Source organism: Macrobrachium nipponense, chromosome 2 (genome assembly GCF_015104395.2).
Source record: "Macrobrachium nipponense isolate FS-2020 chromosome 2, ASM1510439v2, whole genome shotgun sequence".
Lineage (NCBI taxonomy): Eukaryota > Metazoa > Arthropoda > Malacostraca > Decapoda > Palaemonidae > Macrobrachium > Macrobrachium nipponense.
In genome coordinates, this window is record NC_087201.1 from 21,273,251 (window position 1) to 21,295,602 (window position 22,352).

Sequence of the window (22,352 nt, forward strand, 5' to 3'; positions counted from 1 at the left end):
GTATTCAGGTGTGTCTCATAGGTCAGGAACAGGCTTTAGTTGTCAGGGGCCAATCCATTATTTCTTAAGTTTCTTTTTTTGTCTAGTTTCTACTAAAGGATGTCTACGTGCATGTTACAGCCACCTTGTAGACGTCCTTTCATGGGAACCAGAAAAGAAACGTAAGAAATAACGGATTGACCCCCGACAACTACAGCCTGTTCCCATCTTACGGGACACACCTGAATACCTGATCCTGATCCTCAGAATATAGCTGATCCCCTGTGGCATTTGATAACACCAGCCCAAAATTCCATTGATGACCTACAGCACGATGAACATCGGACAGCTCCTTAGAAATACCAGTGTGCCAGAAAAACAAGTCACTAGGAGAACTGAGAGAAATTTGTATAAAATCACTTCTGTAACTTCTGCCATTATTCTCAATAAAACACGTTTGAAAGAAGGTCTGTTTCCAGCATATTATTATTCAGTTAACCCTCTTACGCCGAAGCGGTAAAAAAAAAATTGTCTCCCGTGTGCCGGAGGTGTTTCGGAGTGAGCGCGGAAGAGGAAAAAATATTTTTTTCAAAAAATCACAGCGCGCTTAGTTTTCAAGATTAAGAGTTCATTTTAGGCTCCTTTTTTTGTCATTGGCTGAAGTTTAGTATGCAACTATCAGAAATGAAAAAAATTATCATTATCATATATAAATAATGCGATATATGATAGCACAAAAACGAAATTTCATATATAATTGTATTCAAATCGTGCTGTGCGCAAAACGGTTAAAGGTAACAAGTTACTTTTTTTTTTTTCGTTGTAATATACACTAAATTGCTATCATTTTGGTATGTAACACATTGTAAAACAATAAAAGCAACACAGAGAAAATATTATCACAAAATAATGCATGAATTAGTAACGCGCGGACGTAAACAAATATTTTTTTCAAAAATTCACCATAAATCTAAATATTGTCCTAGAGACTTCCAATTTCTTTCAAAATGAAGACAAATGATTGAATATTACTATACTGTAAGAGTATTAGCTTACAATTGCAGTTTTCGACCATATCTGACGAGTTAAAGTTGACCGAATGTCGAATTTTTTATATATATATTTTTTATATGCAATTATTTCGGAAATAAGAAAAGCTACAACCTTAAAATATTTTTTTGTTTTATTCTACATGAAATTGCGCACATTTTCATATATAAAACTCTATGAAATGCCTAATATGAAACGGAGCAAATATTCCGAGAATGGTACGTACGCATTTCGGAGATTTGTGGCGGAGAATCCGCGCGCGGAGGGAAGGAAAGATTTTTTTAAAAATTCACCATAAATCTAAATACTTTGCTAGAGACTTCGAATTTGTTTCAAGGTGAAGATAAATGACTGAATATTACTAGACTGTAAGAGTTTTAGCTTACAATTGCGTTTTTCGACCATTTCGGTAGAGTCAAAGTTGACCGAACGTGGTTTTTTTTCTATTTATCGTGATTTATATGCAAATATTTCAAAAATGAGAAAAGCTACAACCTTCAATTATTTTTTGTTGTATTGTGCATGAAATTGCGCACATTTCCATATATAAAACTTTATATACTGGCTAATTTTAAAATGGTGCACATTACCACAATCGCACGTATGATTTTTTCGGAAGAGTTACCGCGCGGACGTAAAGAAAATGTTATTTTTTTCATAAATTCACCATAAATCGAAATATTGTGCTAGAGACTTCCAATTTGTTGCAAAATGAAGGTAAATGCTTGAATATTACTAGAATATAAGTTTTAGCTTACAATTGCGTTTTTCGACCATTTCGGTAGAGTCAAAGTTGACCGAAGGTTGAAATGTTGGAAATTATCGTTATTTATATGAAAATATCTCAAAACTGATAAAAGCTACAATCATGAGTATTTTATTGTTGTATTCTACATAAAAATGCGCACATTTTCACATATAATACTTCATGTAACGGCTAATTTACAATGGTACTAAAATTATGTCAAAGTGATGAAATAATTTCCGAGATGTGCCACAGATACTTTTTAGTGCGGCAAGAAAGAAATTCGCACTTGCGCGCCTGCGTAACGATTGTAAACAAAACAACACCTTGATCCGTGAACTCCCAGCATCCCCCAAGGCGCGTGATTCAAAAGTTTTAGGCTGGTAGGCCTATAAGTATTTTTCTACGAATTTTAAAAAAAACTTTTGTAAGTCGACGTAAAATACGTCCAGTCGGCACACGGGAGGCAAAAAATGTCGACGTAAAATACGTCCAGTCGGCGTAAGAGGGTTAAGCATGAGATTGCTTTAGACCCTGACTGAAGCAGTCTGACAAAAACTGACTCATCCAATGACTTCCTTGTTGAATCAGAAAAGGTAATTTTAGCCACAGCGGTTGACCATAAATCTAGCCAAGAAGCTGTCTGGAATATAGAAGAGGCCACTGACTCCAATGTAGCAGCTTCTTGATGCGTAATTGAAGGACATTCCATTTTGACTTGGTCTAAAGTCAAACCTGGTCTCAAACGAACAACATCTGGGTTGATGTGTCTACTCAACATAGGAATAACAGGCGTTGAATATTATTTTCTATGTCTAGGAAGTGGGGGAGGTAGAAACTTGAACAATCTATTCGACTGTAAAGAGTTATCCTTTCCTGAAATCCGTGCATTGATATGGTGAAGAATAGATTCTGCATGGCTGGAGCACAGCAATTCATCGGACACCTTAACATCCTTCTTGGATCCTATAAGAGCTTGTATCCCAGTAGGAGTGATCATGAACGGAGATTCAGTCCTCCTTGAAAGATTATTATTGAACTGATTCTCTATCTCTTCTGCTTCAAAAATATTCTGCTCAACTGAAGTGGAAGGTATAGGGAGATCACTACTGCCAGCTCTTTCTGCTAAAACACAGATATCATGTCCATGAAGCTCCCAACCTCTCAATTCTATGGACGCAGCACCTACGTCACTTGATGGCTATCCATGAGACGGTCCAGATAAATTGGCTGATGAGGAAGAACATCGGTACCTTTCTGTGCTCTTTGACCTAGAACGAGAATGTCCATTCTCTCTCCAGTCTGACAAACAGCCATTACGTCTGTTGTACATAGCACTTCTGCGGCCGTCAGATACAGGTGAATGCCTAGCAAGGCCATTGGAGATCTAGACCTCAAACGCCTAGTCCAGGGGTGAACTACTACCTCACTATTTCACTGCCTTGTAGTAGAATGAATATTAACATCTGTGTGAGTAATCCAGTGAGTAACTGCTGCTCGTAACTCTGACCCGTTGAAACGCCTACCCTCTCGTCCGTATGTTTCTTCAGCTGTGTTACCGCATTAGAAAGACGGGCATCAATTTTCGATGCAGAGCTAACAACTACTTCTTGATCTTTCTGTCTTATACGGTTGTGACAGTCCCTGCTCGAAGATGAAGAGGATATTATTCTTCTCCTCTTGGCACAAGGATCAGCCATGAAGTCCTTGATTCTCCAACGCTTAACTGGAGCACGCACAGGAGAAACAGAAAGAGTGGGACAAAGTTGTTTGAGAGGGATGTTGAACAAGAAGAAGAGGACGGTGGTATCCATAATATTCAACCACACAGTACATCAACAGCAAAAACACACACTGAAACCCAGAAAGAAAAGAAAAACAGGCAAACTAAACAGGTATAAAAGATGAATAAAAACTATGTCCTCTCTTAAAGGCAGTAAAAGAGTAACTGGCATGGTCACAGGTTGCTGAGGGGTATGTGGGTGGTCCCACAACTGGTGACCAAGCACAGATACCAATAGTTCTTTGCATATATAATTTTGTTAACTTTACCGGTTTCCAGGTGGTGTTAGAAGATTTATCCTAATGTTAAGACCAAGGGTTTGTTTTGTATATGAACAAACAATAATTCCTGTATCAGTAACTAAAGCAAGATTATCATAGTTACACATACTCATGTGTTATTTTTACAAATAGTAAAAATATACAAAATATTTTCAGATTTTAAAGATTAAAAGGTTTTTTCTTTGTAATATTCTTATATTTGGGATACCATGTTCATGTGGTGTTTTTACAAGGTGTTAAAGAACTAAAATAATATTCTGTTCTTCTTATACTATTCCTTATTGTGATGCTTAAGCTTTCCTATGTCATATTAAAAAATATTGCTGCAAAAGCCTACATACAATAACATCAAAACTTGCATTTGAATCCAATGTGACACTGCTGGCCAAAAACTTTCAGATGAAACATAGCTGAACATACTGTCCAGTCTTGATAATTTGTTTGGGTTTTTCAGTTCACGAATATGTCAGCTTCAGAAAAGCTTATCAAGTACGTATAGTCAATGAATATAAAAAACAAATTTTTAAAAATAAATTAACTAAAAACACGCAATAATCAATATGCTATAGCAGTTGGAGCCATAGTACATATTTTAATGCAATGGATAGTCAAATGCATGTGGAGTGCCACCCACAATAAATCCATCAACTCATCATAGTACAGGCAGTCCCCGGGTTACGATGGGGATTCCGTTCTTGAGATGCATCATAAGCTGAAAATCGTCGTAAGCCGGAACATCATCAAAAATCTTAAGAAAACTTTACTTTTAATGCATTGGGTGCATTGAAAACTATGTAAACTGCCTTCTTATTGCATTTTCCATCAAAAAAACCTTCAAATATTGATTACTTTGCATTTTTGGTGTCATATTTCTTGTGCCAGAGGAGCGTTGTAGGCGCCGTAACCCTGGAAATAATTTATGATGAATATAATTGAAAAGCGCTTTAACCTCAGAACGTCGTAAGCTGAACCTGTCGTAACCCGGGGACTGCCTGTATATAAGACTTTTTTTTTTATTATTTTCCTAATCAAAACTGGGGAAAGTCTTCAAGGGCATAGCACCTTTGACACCGGCAAGTACACACAGTAATTTCTGATCTATATTATTTATGACTAATACTCAATGGGAACAAAACTGCCCGTCATAATTCAGTCTCATATCAGGGATATGACCCTTACATTGATAATTTAGTAGAATTCTTACATTTGTGGATTAGCTCCATCTATAAAAAAAAATGTAAATAGGTATCCATGAATAAAAAGAATTTCCTACAAAAAATTGCAAATTCATGGTGCAAAAACTAGACACAAAGAAAATTTTGCATGGTACATTAATGAGTGCTAGAAATTTTTCCGCAAATGAAAGGGAGAGCAAGCAAAATCTTGCATGAGATGTAGAAATTCTGCAAATGCAGGCAGTAAACTTTACCTTCTGGAACTGTGAAAACACTTTAAAATGGAGACGAGACACAAGAGACCTTCCATGAAATAATATGCCCACATACAACACCAAAAGTAATTGTAAAACAATTTTTGTACTTGTATGATTACATTTTACCAAGATCAGATTGATATAAACATGTTCTCATTTCACATTCTGGAGTTAACTATGGATATAATACATACTTGCAACTTGGAATTTTGCTCAGATAAATGTTTTGTAGCTTCCTGATGTTTCTCCTCCATCTTTGTTAGGGCTTTAGCTTTTACATCAATGTCAGACATCAACATTTCATTAGTACTCTTTAATTTTTCAGTTTCTAATTGCATTTCTTCATATTCTGCTGCTAATCTATCAAGTTCATTCTTGTATTCAATATTTGACCCATATAACTCCTCGTATTGAACCTGCACAGCTGAGAGCTACAAAAAAAGAGAAGTACAAAAGTAAAACATTAATATTCTTTAAGATGGCAGCATGTCTAATATTTATATTCAGGGAATCTTATCAAGAGTAGGTAGTTCAGTCACTGAAACTTGTTAGACAGTCACTGATACTTAATAGAAAATTTCAGAGGTGTGGTGAGTGTAGGAGAAAAATCAGTGATTCGAAATCCTAGCATTATGACTACATGCCTACATTAATATTACAATAAAATTGGCATCATACTCATTAGTGCCATACTCTCCACAAATTTTGGTAAGGGCGTACCTGCCATCCATATGATGGCCGGCCATTAAATAGGAGTTGGCTTCTTAGATACCCAAGAATAGCTCATTTAATTTACAAATGCCAGTCAAGAGACCAAACAATCATTATAGAAGAGCTATAATCTGTTAGTTTCTCCTCTTCAGTTATACACGTTGCTATACTTCCCAGTAGATACGACATTGACACTCTCCCTCATCTTACAGATTTTGACATTAGGAGTTCCAATATTGCTATCAAATATCAAAGAGAACTGTTGATATTTGGCAAGAGGAAAGTTAATACATATGGATACTTTCTTGGGAGAAATTTGTATGCCATTTCTTTTGACCATCTGTCAACCCATTTTTTTTCAGGAACACCTACTTGGGATAGAAGGTTGGAACCCAGCAAAACTGAACTTTTTTCAACTCGAAAGACACTTTATATCAAATGATACCAGAAAGGCAACCCTATAATTTACAAATTCTGACATTCAGAAAATAATGACATATCGTAGTATTGTGACACTGTATCTTACCTGTTCTTCTAACTGGTGACATGTTTGTTGCAACTGGAGAGTTTCTGATGCTAAAGGCTGCGGACCGCCATCAACCATCTCCTCAGTCAACTGCAAGATTTCTTCCTCCCGTGCCTCCAATAGCTGCTGAGCAGATTTGAAGTCCTCTTCTAGTTTTGCCTGCATCATCAACACAAATATAGTATTCACCATCAGAATGAGTCAAATTCGCATATGGCATCTAAACAGTTAAGAAAGCTGTAACAATGAAAACCTCTCCTTAAGTAAGGTGTACAAGTAAATCCTAAGTTTACTAACTAAATATGAATTGTATACAAACATATCAACTACTACAGTAGGAAAAGAGGCTAAAACTTAGATACTAAGCAACAGGACATAAGGCAAAATCATAAAGCTGCAAATCTAACTACTGAGTAACAATCATTATCTTGATGCCATTAATGGGTACAAGAATAAGTACAATGAGAAAATGAATGGCATGTGATATTATTTTATGATATACAAAGATCAATTAGTTCTTTCAGAAAATTAGAATATCCCCACAAGGCCATGCATTTTGGTGTTTTTTTAAGACAAATGTTCAAATGACCACATTTAAAGTCTGATTTTAGAAGGAATCTAGCACTTGTTAAGTAGCTGGGCAAGTTTCCTTTTGAACCATCATATAATACAAAAGGATAACTCATAGCACTGCAAGCCTTTACAGATCACATTCACAATTTCACATTCATGAACCTCCTTTAAATAATTGTTTATCATTCCATCATCATTATATGTGTTAATTCTGTTTATATTGTTTATGGAGTACTCAATGATATCCACTGTACTCTGAAGACAGTTTAAGTACCATAATTAAAAACAAGCACCTGAGAATCAATCAATTTCATTTCTATCTACAAGCAATGTCCACTGACACAGTTTGTTATTGAATTGCATTTAAAAGCAAAATTAACTGTAAAATGCAATGAAATGCAGTGTAAAATTCCTATTTTTCTCACAATAACATACTATTGTATGCACACACACAGAAACTTTGCAAGGTGGCTAAAAGAAATTCATTATTAACCAGTCAAGTAACCGAATTTCAAATAATGTACAGCCACTACTTCTTATACCATAGATATCTTTATATATATGTAAAAGCCTTCTCAAAGTTTATAATTTTTTGTTAACCTGCCAGAAGTATGGGGGCAGGCACTGCAATCAGGATGCTGTATATTAAGGAGCAAAACCCCTATTTGTGTCAAAGGCACGTCAATATCAAGTTACTTGCTAACTGAAATTCTTCATGAATACACGAGACAAAGGTAAGGGCACAGTAAAAAATCTAGAGCCCTTATTCTAGATTAGGAAGAGTTACCTACCAGAATAAAGTTAAATTTCCATTTGCTATAATGTAACACAATAATGAATTCAATTTTTCTAACAAAAAAATTTAATTTTTTAGCAAAGTGGAAAATGAAATAGCACAAAAAAATAAATAACAACAGCAAACACCAACAATCTTGAGGACCAGTCTTGCTTGGTCAAGTACCCAAAAATAACATTCATCAACTGCAATCACATACTCACCACCAGACAACTATACAACAGAGAATCATTATCAAAGCATAAATAAACATGATAACTGAGTTAAAGAATTTCAAGCTCTTAATAAAAGCACTTTGCTTTGTAAATTGATAAGCTATTTGTTGCAATGATTTGATTCAGTGGAAACTGACACACTCCTTCAGACTAAAGTCTTTTAAGGAAATCATGTTACATGTGATTCTCAAGTATCAAACCTCAATAAACTTATATGATGGCATGGCATCAACAACAGATTTATTTTCTATATGATTTAGGCTACGTTTACCACTAAACCAGGAAGAATGGCATACAATTCTGATTGTTTTCTCAGCACAATCTATGGGAGCCAATTTTTCAGCAAAATCAGGACATGATGAGCACACACGAAACTACCAGAAGAAAAGTCACAAATACGAACATTCACACAATTGTTAGTATAAATACCTAACACTTCTTAACAAAGTCACTATTATTAGAGAAAATACCTCCCTAATAAAGATATTATTTACCATACTACTTTCCTTTTCAACATGGTAAATGGTACTCCACGCAGTTTTCCTTTATAAAAAAAATCTGTTTTTGTGTAGTTACTATCACAGTTAAAGAAAAATTCTGTCCTTATGGTCTATATCACTTCTTGATTAAAAAAAAAAGTTTATGGACGCTTGTCACCTATCTGCCACATCAGACAAAACCTTATCTTTCTATAATGTTTCAAGTAGTAATGATTAATTCAGAAGACAGACTTCCGGGATCTGCTAGTTTTAGATTATCAATGATGCATGTTACAATTAACATTAATCTTCAACAAATCTCTAAAAAAGCACAATGAAATAGACAGTTCTATAAAGAAATGAAAATATTAAATCACTTTTAAACTCAAGAAGAAATATCAATACAATCAACCAAAAAAGCAAATACTAGCGCTATATTTCAATCTACAAGCATAAAGTACAGTGCTTACAGAATACAGTACATCAAAATTCAATTTATAAAAGCTACAAATCATTTCCAAATTGTAGCTTAAAATTGCAACCACTGTGCTTGTTTGTGTTCTATAATAAAGTAAAAACAAATTCCCAACTGTACATAAAATTCAACTTATGAGAAGACTACTGACATGGTACTATGTACTTGGTATGTGCATTGTGTTCTCTTGGAATATAACCAATATTAAGATGACATCCGGGAAGTTGGGATTAAACACACACAAAATTATATATTCAGACAGTAGATGTCAAAGGTTCTTTTACACCAAATTTAAGGATATCAGTTCTCAAATGTTATACGTAAGCAGGAAACATTAATAACAACCTTAGTTTTAATAAATGATGAAGCTATGAAAAAATGAAATATCTCAGATATGTTAAAATTACATTGACGCTGTCTTTAATGATTTACAGAACACTATTCAAGTAAGGATACAGGCAAAGAAAATCTTGCCTTTCCCCATTTAACATTTTACAATACGTATGTACAAGATCATTAATGTAATAATTTACAAATATTACATGAATGCATATATAGAATAAATGCATTTATTTCCTTTAACTTACACTTGACCACACCTTTCTCTTCACAAATATTCAATTATGAAATAACTGCAAATTCTTCTTCAGACACAATATTACTGAAATAATCTGTGAACAAGTTTACAGGAAGAGATACCTACAAAGTAATAAAAAAAGGTTAAGAGATACAAAGACAACAAAAATGTAGAAGAAAAGGTGATTACAAACTTTACGAAGAATAAAAAGTTGTTATGCAGGATAGTAAGAGCACAGAGAAAGTTTAATGAACAAATGAATTTCAAAATAAAATATGCAAAATTAAAGATGATGTCTGAAGCTTATGAAGTCTTGGGTTGATACAGTATTGTGTGTTTTTAAGATTGGTTGATTACCAAGAACTGAAGAGAAATTTGTTTGAGAATGACAAAACATACTAAAATTTTAAGCACCTAATAAAGCACAGAGTTTTTGAGTTAACCACAAACAACACAAAACTGGAAAAGTTTTTGTAAACACCATCAAAACAACTGAAGATTTGCTATTGCTGCTGCACTAAATAATCCTTATACAAGGCTGAACTTTTAGAAACCACATTTCACATTTTATACATTTCCCTGAATAAATCTTGTGTTCTCACTGTATCTCAATAAATAAGTTTCCAATTCAAAATATACTTCAAAGATAAGTGTTATATGACAAAGAAGTTTTATAATACAGAGCAACAGAAATATGATAGCTTGGAAGGAAAGAATTGTTGAAGAAACCACAAATAATAAAACAAGCAGCCTAGCAGGTTACCAAAGAAAAGGAAGGGAGAAGCCGGCAATAGATCATAAACCTGCAGTATGGTAGTTTTCCAAAAATGAAATATAAGTCACACTCAGTAAAATCCAGCTGTGGTGGAATGTGACTGATGCTTGCCATTCCACCATACTTGACAAACTGACATCCATTGGCTTGGACATTACAATCAAAGCTCCTTGTGGCAAAGAGGGTAAAGCAGCAGCCAGAAAAATAACCGAATAAATGTGTAATCAAAAGGGATGGCCTTAGAGCTCGTCCTGTCAAAGACACTGACCACTGACAGAGACTTATTGTGGGTTGTCCACATTACTAACCAAAACTACATTTTTAGGTAAAACCTAGAAAACTCTATGGAGAATAAGCAAAACTTCTTGTAGGCAAGAATTTTAAGATGATCCATCTCCAAAACACAATTCTTAATTCATTATGCCTATGCCAAACAAAACGCATATTTAGTCACAAACTAAGCAATAAACAAAGAGCATTATCAGAGATAAAATAAATAATAATGATTGAGTCAATCATTAGTAATGTACCATCTTCAATGAGTGGGTATCCTAATCAAAGATCACGCTACTCTTACGTCTCGTACTTAAGATTAACCTTATTCCTTGAAGACAGAAAACTCCTTTGGAGATTGCAAGTACTGAAAAAATTCCTTGGGCTATTACTTATAAATCTCATCGTTAAAGGCAAGTTATACAGGGAAGCTCTAAGGAACATGAAGTACAACACAATGATAGGTTATACTTTCCAGACAAATGAAACCTGCATTAATAATCTTAGCCAAAAGCAAGATGTTCTAAAGTCAGAGGTGAACACTGATGATATTAGCAGCTCATGGCATGGCATCTGCTCACTTGAGAGACTAGCAAAATGATGAAATGCTTAGTTAAGAAATTGGTCTCACAACTGATAGTATTCCAACAATAATCTTTTAATTTAGTGCAGCCTATTATCTCTGAAAGACTATAAAACTATAAGGCATATTATGGCCTACTTTTGTTTTGTACCATATTGTTTGATAATACATACTTCAAAAGCATAATCTAGTTTTATTAACTAAAAATGCTGCAAACATCAATATGTACTAAGCAAAGTAAAAAAAAATACAAAAAAACATTGTCTCTTGTTCAAACCCTTACATATACAGTAGTACCTTGAGATACGAAAGGCTCAACTTACGAAAAATCCAAGTTACGAAAGCCAATGCGAAAAATTTTACTGCTCTACATACGAAAAGTTTTCAAAATACGAAAGGTTTCTGAAAGTCTGAGATTCGCCCGATAACAATTTTGAAACTCGCGCCGCACGCGCCCATCTTAGGGCTAGTAGACTCGCCACCATCCTCCTGCTCTCCCATTGGTTCCTGATGCTAGCCAAGCCATGAGATCCTTCTCTCTGATTGGACAGCATCCCTCCCATCATGCATCTTCTATACGTACGCGCTAGCGTCCCTTAGCTCGGCCACTCCGCACCCGAAACTTTACCGTACGCAATCGGCATTCGTTCGCTCCAACGATTTCGTTTAGTAACGTAAATTCGTTAGTGATTTCGTTGCAGTACATATTATCGTGTTGTGCAAAGACTGTATTATTACGTATTTGTGTAACTTTACGTAAATTAACGTAGTCATGGGTCCCAAGAAAGTTGAAGTTCACGGAAAGAAGCGCATGCTGTCTCTGGAGACAAAGATGGAGATCATAAAGAAGTACGAAGCTGGTATGCGATTGAGTGTGATCGCAAAGGAATACGGCCGTAATCCGTCGACAATAGGCACCATCCTTAAACAGAAGGATGCCATCAAAGCAACTACACCATCGAAGGGCATCACTATTTTGTCCAGCAAGAGGAGCCATGTGCACGACGAGATGGAACGGCTGCTCCTCATCTGGATAAAAGACAAAGAAATCGCTGGCGATACAGTAACAGAGACAGCAATCGCTCACAAGGCCAGTGCTATTTTCAGCGATTTGATTGCACAGGTGGAAGACGAGGGAGGGGAAGGGACTTCAACGCCAACCCCAGAGTTCAAGGCTTCGCATGGCTGGTTCGAGAAATTTTGTAAACGGACTGGCATCCATTCCGTGGTGCGTCATGGGGAGGCTGCCAGCTCGGACACGAAAGCGGCCGAAGCATTTAAGAAGACTTTCAACGAGATGATGATCAAGGAAGGCTACAGTTCTCAGCAAGTCTTCAATTGTGATGAGACTGGCCTTTTTTGGAAAAAAAATGCCTCGTCGGACGTACATCACGGAGGAAGAGAAGAAGCTACCCGGGCATAAGCCTATGAAAGACAGGCTTACGCTCGCACTTTGTTCAAATGCCAGTGGGGATTGCAAGGTGAAGCCCCTACTGGTGTATCATTCTGAGACTCCTCGAGCCTTCAAGGCCCACAAGGTGCTGAAGGAGAAGCTTCCAGTGATGTGGAGGGCTAATGCAAAAGCCTGGGTAACGAGGCTTTTGTTCACGGAGTGGGTAAATCTGTGTTTCGGCCCGACTGTGAAGAGTTTTTTGGAAGAGAAGTGCCTCCCCCTGAAATGTCTGCTGGTGTTGGACAATGCCCCTCCCCACCCTCCTGGCCTCGAGGAAGATATCCTAGCGGAGTATTCCTTCGTTAAGATTCTTTTTCTTCCGCCCAACACCACCCCTCTCCTCCAGCCCATGGACCAGCAAGTGATAGCGAACTTTAAGAAGCTGTACACGAAACATCTTTTCAAGAGATGTTTCGACATCACCGATACCACAAACCTCACCTTGCATCAATTTTGGAAGGAGCATTTCGACATCATCATTTGCATCCGACTCATTGACCTAGCTTGGCAGGAGGTTTCGAGGTGAACCTTGAATTCCTCGTGGAGGAAACTCTGGCCTGATGCCGTATCCGCCCGAGACTTCGAGGGATTCGACGTGGGCGAAGCTGGTACTGCAGAGTCAGAAACAGTTGATGATCCCGAAACTGTTTTGGAACCAGATCTTGATGAGATCGTTGCACTCGGCAAGTCCATGGGGCTGGTCGTCGACGAGGACGACATCAACGACCTTCTCGAGGAGCACCAAGAGGAGCTTACGACGGATGACCCGAAGGAGTTGGAGGCCATACAACTTAATGTCGTTCAAGAGGAGTTCTCTAGCAGCGGCGAGGAAGAGGAGGAGGAGCCTATGACAACGGCAGAAATTAAGGATATTCTAGGCGCTTTTCATAAAGTGCAATTGTTTATCGAGAAAAGACACCCCGAAAAGGCTCACACAGGTCGTATGCTTGCGCAGTTCGATGACGTTTGCTTGAGTCGTTTCAGGAACATTGTGAAAAGTAGGCAGAAGCAATCTTCCTTGGATCGTTATTTTTTAAAGAGGCCTTTAGTATTAGCAGGAGTAAGCAAAAAGGAAGAACCAAGTAATAAAAAATAGAAAGTTGAAAGCAAAAAGGAAGAACCAAGTGATGAAAAACAGAACGTTGAAAGCGGTGATGAAGTTGAAATTCTGAAAAAAAAAAAAAAAAAAAAAAAACAAAAAAAAAAAAAAAAAAAAAAAAAAAAAAAAAAAAAGCCTACGTAAAAGTAAAAAAAGTTAAAAAAAAAAAAAAAAAAAAAAAAAAATGTTTACGTAATTTCTAGATTTTTGTAAGTTAAGTGTTACACTTTTGTTAAGGTGTTTCGCAAATTTTAGTTTTATGGTTTTCCTTAAATTTTTTGTGTGTTTTCATAAAGTTAAGTGTACGTACGTACGTACGTTATCTGCCGTTTGTCCTCCTCCTCCTCTGCCGCCACTATCGGGGATAGCCTCACTCGAAAGGTAAGCTTCCACATTTTACGTTACAGTAATAATATTTCTTGTACACTAATATACACTTTATTTACAGGTTTTCGATTTTTATTCTTAATTTAGGTATTGAATGGTCCAAATATTGTTGTAGTATTTCATTGTTTATAGGTCAATTTAGCTTTATTATGAAATTTAATGGGGTGTTTTTGGAGGGCTTGGAACGGATTAGCCATTTTACATGTAAAATGTGTTCCAAGATATGAAAAACTCATTATACGAAGGCCGCCTCGGAACGAATTAATTTCGTATCTCGAGGTACCACTATAGTGGACGAACTTCCAAAAATAGGCAAATTTTAAAATCCACAGCATAACTTCATGTTACCAATTGTTTTTTGTTCCACCATGTTATCTTTGTATTCAATTATATAACAATCCTTAATTGCAAAGAAAAGTGATTCAAGTAGCTAACAAGAAAAGAAGCAAGAGACCATTTATATAAAATAAATTCTTTTTGCTCCCAAAGCCTTTTTCCACAAAGCATGAAAACCTATTTAGAAACTTTTTATAAAATCTGAGCATTTCATAGAACACTTTGTGAAAACTTCATCAAAAGTGTTTCCAACACAGATAAAATTTCCCTCTGGAGTACAGTATGATAATTTCAAAAGGCCCTTTCTTAATGACAACCATACTACTTTCTGTACTTAGCAGTCCCCCAAAATAAAAAAAGACGAATATATGACAGTGCATAATCCTGTACTACTACACATTCTACAAGACATACTTAAGAGAAATGATTACAACCTGGATACTGCAGCATAATGGTATATAAAATACTGTAGCAATTCTAGGAAAGTTACTGCTGTTAAACAGAACATGCATTTTATTAAGAGGCAAAGTGCAAACTATCATCAATAGTATATCAAATCAAAACATATTAATTCACGATATGCTAAATAACTTTAGTGCTTGCACATACACAAATCCTGAACAAAATGCCATATACAATTCATAACTACTTTACGTATTAGTAAAACATGTCTAGGTTCTGTAGTTTATATTATCATAACAAAATATTGAGTAATACTGGAAGTAAATGTAAACAAATACAAATACATATGCAGTGTTACTAGAGTGAGTTATCAGCAATTCACAGTCTGCTTACGAAGCATTATCTATTTGACCCCAAGATCTACCTGATAGTCATTAAGACTGTGGATCTCCTTCTGCAAAAGTTCATTTTCTACCTTTACTAGACCAACTTCCTCCATAGCTGACAAGAGGGATTGGTACTCTTCCTTTGCTATAGTGATTGCCTCCTTATCATCTGAATCCTAAAGAGAAACCATTCATTCTTTACAGGATGATAGAATTATGTTTTCACCTTCCAAGTGAATTTAAGGTTTCATCTTTCACTGAAATGTAAATCTGACTAAGATTCTACAGCTCCTTCCAAGGTAGTAGTTTTCTAGCAGAAAAGATTAGTGTTAATAGAAATTACCTTGCTGATATACAAAAAATTACAGCCATTTAAATGTGGGATGATAACTAGTTTAAAAAAAAAAAAACCTTTTCATGAATATAATATTTTTCAGAGGATCTACATGGGATAAAACAACCAAATAGCTACAACAAACCTGCTAAAGAGACACAGCTTACATAGTAAGAGACAGAATAAAACTCTATGCTTCCGTAATTGCTTAAAACCAGTCTAATTCACTATCAAAAAAATGTTGCAGCTATCTTGCCTAACCAAAGATAACTCTCTCCACAAACTAATACAATAATAATATTCAAATAAAAGTTCAAATATTTTATTACTTTCAACTACTGCTGACCCCATTTAAGAGCAATTAAATCCTACTCTTTTGATCAGAAAAAAATCCAGATAGGTAATATAGTCATTAGAATCACAATGAGGTTATGAAGGTACACTCCAGAGAATACAACTTGAAACAAAATAAAACCACCTAATTACCTAATATTACTATGATGCACAAAAAATTAAGTGTTCCCATGACCAATATGCATCGGGATCCCCTACAGGAAAAGAGAAAGTTTAATACTGCACAGCTTACAAACACAAGTCGGTTCATATATCAGCTGGGGTTTCGAAAACCGCCACTAACCGAAACTCAGCGATTCATGCCACTCATGGCACCAAGTTTTGATCAATGGCGTCGATAACCGGTTAACTGCAACCTCTACTAGGTGCGTTATAGTGCCACAACTCTATTTTCAGCACCTTATGGCACCGATAACCAAACCTTGGCCCATTATGGAACCATAAATCACCGATTTTATGGCGCTAGACAAGCGCTGTAAAACCGGATCGCCATTAACTGAGTCCGCCATTAACCAGGGACTGCCTGTATAAATGAATTATAAATCTCCAGCTTCATGAAACTTGCCTTAATGCAAAGAACAAAGACAATCCTAACTAAAAGATATACTGCTGACAACTGTGAGCTTCTGGATCCAAAAAAACAGACTCTCTATGTAACCACGGAAATTAAGCAAAACGTCACTTGATTACGCATGAAGAGTTAACACTGTGTACCTCTCCTGGCAAAGTGCTTCCAATCTACAATCAGGATTAGTGGCCAAAATCATTAAGTAAAAACTACCATCATTCCTAAGTTAATGAATAAAATACAAAAACGACTAAATTTTATCTACCAGGAGCTTTGTAGTACAGCAAAAAAATCTAATTCAAGAAAGCCTAAAGCAAAAATTTGTCTTCCTGATACCTACCATAATTTAGTCTTTCTATAAAAAGGTGATAAATCTCCTCTACTACTTTAAAAAATACATTAACTCAGGATACTACAGTAGATTCACATCAACCGTGCATCTGGGCCCGTCCCATATGATGCTCCCGATTGGCTGTTGATAAGCCAATCACCGGGCTGGAAACTCTCAGTCTCTCGAGAGAGTTCACGTAGGCAGGATGTGTGTTCCACCTCTCCTGAAGGTTGCTTTTATAAAGATGTATCGCTCAGGAGAGGTGGGACATACATCCTGCCTGTGTGAACTCTAGAGAGAGACGGAGAGTTTCCAGCCCTGTGATTGGCTTATCAACAGCCAATCGGGAGCGTCGTAAGGGACGGGCCTAGACATCAGATGCATGGGTAATGTGAATCTACCATAGTGACAAATAGGTTCTATCAGGAAGTGTGAAATGGTTCAAATTTTTCTATAGTGCAATTAACAAGAAATCTAAATTTCAGAGGAAATAAAAATGAACTGATTCATAATGCAAACAGATTGCACTGAAATATAATGCTGAACATAAAATCAATCTTTCCATCAATAATAACAAGCACCGCCAACAACCCATTTACCACGCATAAAAAAACGATGCATATCATGTTGCATGTGGCAACAGTGTCAAATGACTGTTACATAATAAACAAAAGAAAATATCTGACATGATAACACACTGTAGACTAACAGTGAATCAGCAAACTATCTTCCATCAACAAAATAAGTGAAACTGGAACTAAATCTTACACAATCAATATGGAATTTCAATCAAGTCCCATGTTCTACCTACTTAATTTATTATAAACTCAGCTGTCCTTTGCATATGACCTCTGAACACTTTTTATGACTGCAGATGTTTTTGCAAGGTAATTTTTATTATAATGAAGCCTATATTTCTGGCAACTTTACACTACCCAGCAGGAGCAGACAAACCAAACTAAAACATGAAAACATATAACATATATAAAGCAAGAAAAATTCATATAGAAATAAACCATAAATTCATAGAACATAGTACAAGGCAAATGAAGAATTATGAAGGAACTAATGAAATAAAATCACAATGCAAAATTAAATAGAAGATCTTACTGTACTTACAAAGGAGCTACCATTCCTACTTCTGGAGACTGATTGAGCTCTGTCAGGCCAGCATTATCCTGCACAGTCTGTTGAGAAAGCCAGTAATAAATTTAAGCAGTCATAAAAATGACTTATGAAGTACAATGAAAAATCTAATTCAATAATTATTCATATAGAGATAAATATTCTATGTATAATTTTCATAGACTTAAGAAAAAATTCCTTTAACCCCTTGTGGACGGGTAACACATATTTGTATGTTTACATATAGCCATCAATCTGAATGAGCATTGCAGGAAAAGTGGTCAGATCAATTCCATGGGCCATAACTGAATCATGGCAAATCTTAGCCCAACTCTAATAGCTAGTTGGTACGGCAGAGAGGGATCAATTTGCCTTGAGATGTCATAAGAGAATGTTGTAAGAAAATTCTCATGCTATGATGTCTCGTAAATATTTTACAATAAATATACTCAGAATTTATTACTGCTTTTAGTTCTTATCCGTTATAATGTTGTGTGAGTGATAATTATAATCTTATGAAATAAAATTTTAAAAATAGAAAAACATTAGTATAAAATTAGCATATTTTCACAAGTGGCTTTTGGAAAAATGCCCTGCACCAGGATGGAAATATTCAATTGTAACTTTCCCTAGAAATTATGGAAAATCTTTTAGAATTCTTCTTTATTTTACCACGTGCATATGCGCATATCTTTCTCTTTCCAATGATGAGTTTTGTTCTTAAATTGGCCATCCTTAAATTTAGCCCGGTCTAGGGGGTGTGCATAATATATATTTGGCCTGGACTGTGAGGGTTAAGGGGGCCGGCCGGCTAATGCCATTTTTTAAGGACAGGACTTTGATATTCATACCACTTAATAAGGTGACTTGGGACATCTCCAAACCGCATATGATTTTTGCCTCTGACCTTCAGTTTTGTGACGCCAGGACGATTTATCCCGAAAATAACCCTTTTTCAAATTCTATCTCCTCCCTTGATATTTAATATTAAGACCTAGGATTACTACCATATATAGACCTGATGTAGACCTCCAATAGAATGAGGAGTTTTTTTTCTAAAAGTTATTTTTTTGCTAGATATGAATTTTTCAATATGGCAAAAAAATAAACCCTATATATCAGGAGAAAAAAATTTATAAAAAAAAGACGATATAAAAATTGGAAAAAAGGGCTCTATTTGATTATTCTATAATGTCTTTCTGAGTTATATACCACATTCCAATATTATAGCTTTAAAACTAAGTGAGAAGATAGATTTTGAAGGTCAATAAGTATAGTTTTGAGATACGGGCGTTCAAAGTTTTCCTTCGTATTTCTATAAAGACAATGTCAATAAATAATGATTACTATGAATGTATATTTTTTTGTGTATTAATAAATCAAAACTATTTTATTTATCATAATTTAATCATAAATGATGATCCCTTTGCTCATATATCGCAGCCTGGGGCACTGCTTGAGGCAAGATGGGGCACTCCTTCCTACGCAACTCTCTCTCTCCCCTTCACTAACTCGGCTTATTACAGCGAATTTTCTTCTTATGTATGTTAGCGAGATGTTTTCCTTGTATTTTCCTCTTTGGCATGATGAAATTTTTGCCGAAACAAAGATAAACAAACGTAAATGCAAGAGAATGTTAGAGGTGAAACTCGAAGGTGTACTCTCTTTTTACAAAGACAATTTAATAAATCATGATTATTATGAATTTCATATTCCATTGGGTATCAAAAATCCAAAACTGTTCCATCCGACCCAAAAAAGTCCCCCTTTTCAAATTTTTTCTATTATTAGTGTGTTCAAAAGTTAAATTAAGATTGTGAAGTAATGAAACAGTACATTACCTGAAGTAAAACTTAAAATTTTATTTTTTCTGTGTACAATTTACGAACTGTTTAGTAAAAATGGCATCGGCCAGCTGGGGATGGAGGGAGGATAGATGGGAACCCTTTGAGCAAACCAAATTGGTTGCAGTATGCAAAGGTTGATAAAATTAATTTTATTCACATAGTATTAGGTACAAAGATAATCAAAGGAATTAATAGTGTATGTGTCGGATTGTGTGTCTGAGAGAGAGAGAGAGAGAGAGAGAGAGAGAGAGAGAGAGAGAGAGAGAGAGAGAGAGAGAGAGAGAGAGAGAGAGAGAGAGTAATCAGCTTGTTTAAATTTTGATTTTAGGTGCACGAATGTGTTTAATTATGCTACAATACATCAACTTACTATTGGCAAATGGCAGACTTTTAAAATAAACAAGAGGATTTTGCAAACAAATAAGTAATAAGTAAAAGTCAAGAATGCAAGAAAAGGAAAGAGAGATAAAATAACTTTTCACAAGGAAGCCGTTTCAACAAACAATCGAAGGATTGCAGAAGCTGAAAGCAGTGCTTGTTTGTTTATTACAGAGCTGAGTTACTTTTACAGTAATAAAAAATCATAAAAAGCAATTGTCATTAGATGATATTTTACAGTAACATAAATAAAAGTGATTTGGGCAGATCAAGTGTAAGTGAAAGAAATGGGTGAATAATCCAAGATCAGCTGATAAGTCAGTGGGGAGGAGAGTCGTTCTTCCCTTTCTCCTCTCTCTCTCTCTCTCTCTATCGTCTCACTCAGCACACCGAACACTGCAATTTCTGGGCTCAGCTCGTGTCGGCCTATGAAAGGATCCTTAATATCATACTTTCTAGGTAAACTTAATCTAAAATTACCAGAGAAAAACAAATTTAAGAAAATGTCAGTAAAACTGACTCGCTCACTCTTAAAAAGAAAGTGTCGGTATGGTGATAGGGGCGAGTGGGAACACTACCACGAGACATTCACCAATTAGAACTTCCAATCAGAATCCCCACAAGAGAGAGCTGATACCAACGGGCGATGCAGCCGCTACTACTAATACTAGAGGAACGCCACGGGGACAGCAGCGCCCCTAGCGGACATCCTTAATAATTAGCGCTAGCATCCAGACGCATTTTTCTCTGTGCTGTGCCTTTTCGGGATTTATTTATCTTCTTCGATATGGAACGTTCTGCCATCGCAACGGCTAAGTTAAGTGCCTCATAAGTAATGTTTTAATATATTTTTGTCTTCCGGGAACCAGTATTTTCCTTCTAATAGGTCATATACGGTTTCCCGGTTGTCTCGTGGCGGCGCCATGCTGCCTCGTTAAGAATTCCCGGTCCTCCATACTGGGACTTCTTTATACTTATGGGCTTACTTTATTACGTTCATCGTTTTTTACATCGAGTTTTTAGCTAGCTTAGCCCCTTTACCATTTCTCTTAGTTTGGTATTTAGGGCTATTATTATTGTTCCAGCCCAGCATCCCGGCTCTTGCTCTTCATCGGCTATCGCTGGCTCCGAGTCGGGCCTTCTGTTCCTCGGAACAGTTTTTGCCTCCTCCTGGTTCTTCTTTTTCTTCTACTAAAAGTGGTCTTTTCCATCTTTACGATGTAATTTTATTCTATTTAGGGTGTTAGGCTAGCCTAGGTGCATGTCCCATGGTTTGGTACAGCCTGGTTCACGTGGCCCTCCCACGGTGTGTTGCTCGCGGCTTAGGCCACTTGCGTCACGTGTTCCATCGCACCTTACCCTTAACCCTTCCCCTTCCTCCCTACCAGGTATAGGGAGGCGCTGGGGGACCCCTTGGTTGTCATGACAACCTCAGTTGCCTTCCTCCCTCCCTCTCTGAGGTGGCCAGGGGTTCCTCCCAAGCCGGGGGGTATAGGGCGACCACTCATAGGTACCGGGTCTCCGAGCGGGTAGTTGTTGAGACGGGGAGGAGTAGGCCAACCCCCCCCTCTCTCTCTCCCGCCGTGTTACGCCGAGACCCTCCCCCCCCTTCCCCAGTTTGCTCAGCCACCTTCCCTTTCTATAACAAACGGAGCCTTCCGTCGCAGCCGGGGCACCTTTGGTTATAGATTACTGGCTCCGCCAGCGGGCGGGGTGGTCACTACTAGTGGTCGGTTGCTTGCCTACTATATCCTTACATCTCTCCCCCGCTACCGGAAGGGAGCTTGCTTCTTACCCGGGCACTCTTCCTCTAGTAGACGGGTGGAGAAAGGTTTGATATTATTGTTATTTTAAGGATATACCCTAATTTTACGATGATTTGTTTAATTTTATTATTCATATGCTTACCATCCCCGCCATTTTTTTCGTCGTGGTGGTTTCCTTTTACCACCACTCCTGGTTGGATTCTATCTCTTGTCCCCCGCCGTCAGCGGAGCATAGCCTAGGACATCCAACCAACCTTGTACCACACGTATTATGGCGGGGCTCTGGTTTAATCTAACTTTCTCGCTCCGGCACCAGCGGAGCAACTGTTCGAC

At 36.7% G+C, this 22,352-nt stretch overlaps 1 protein-coding gene across 1 annotated transcript in view; it reads right to left on the reverse strand.

Moving 5' to 3' along the window:
- LOC135220476 (A-kinase anchor protein 9-like) overlaps positions 1 to 22,352 on the reverse strand; it is a 465,336-nt gene that overhangs the window by 120,172 nt on the left and 322,812 nt on the right. The window contains 5 exon segments of the mRNA XM_064257603.1: positions 5,465 to 5,701; positions 6,508 to 6,666; positions 15,355 to 15,492; positions 18,023 to 18,027; positions 18,030 to 18,090. Coding sequence (XP_064113673.1) covers positions 5,465 to 5,701; positions 6,508 to 6,666; positions 15,355 to 15,492; positions 18,023 to 18,027; positions 18,030 to 18,090 — 600 coding nt within the window.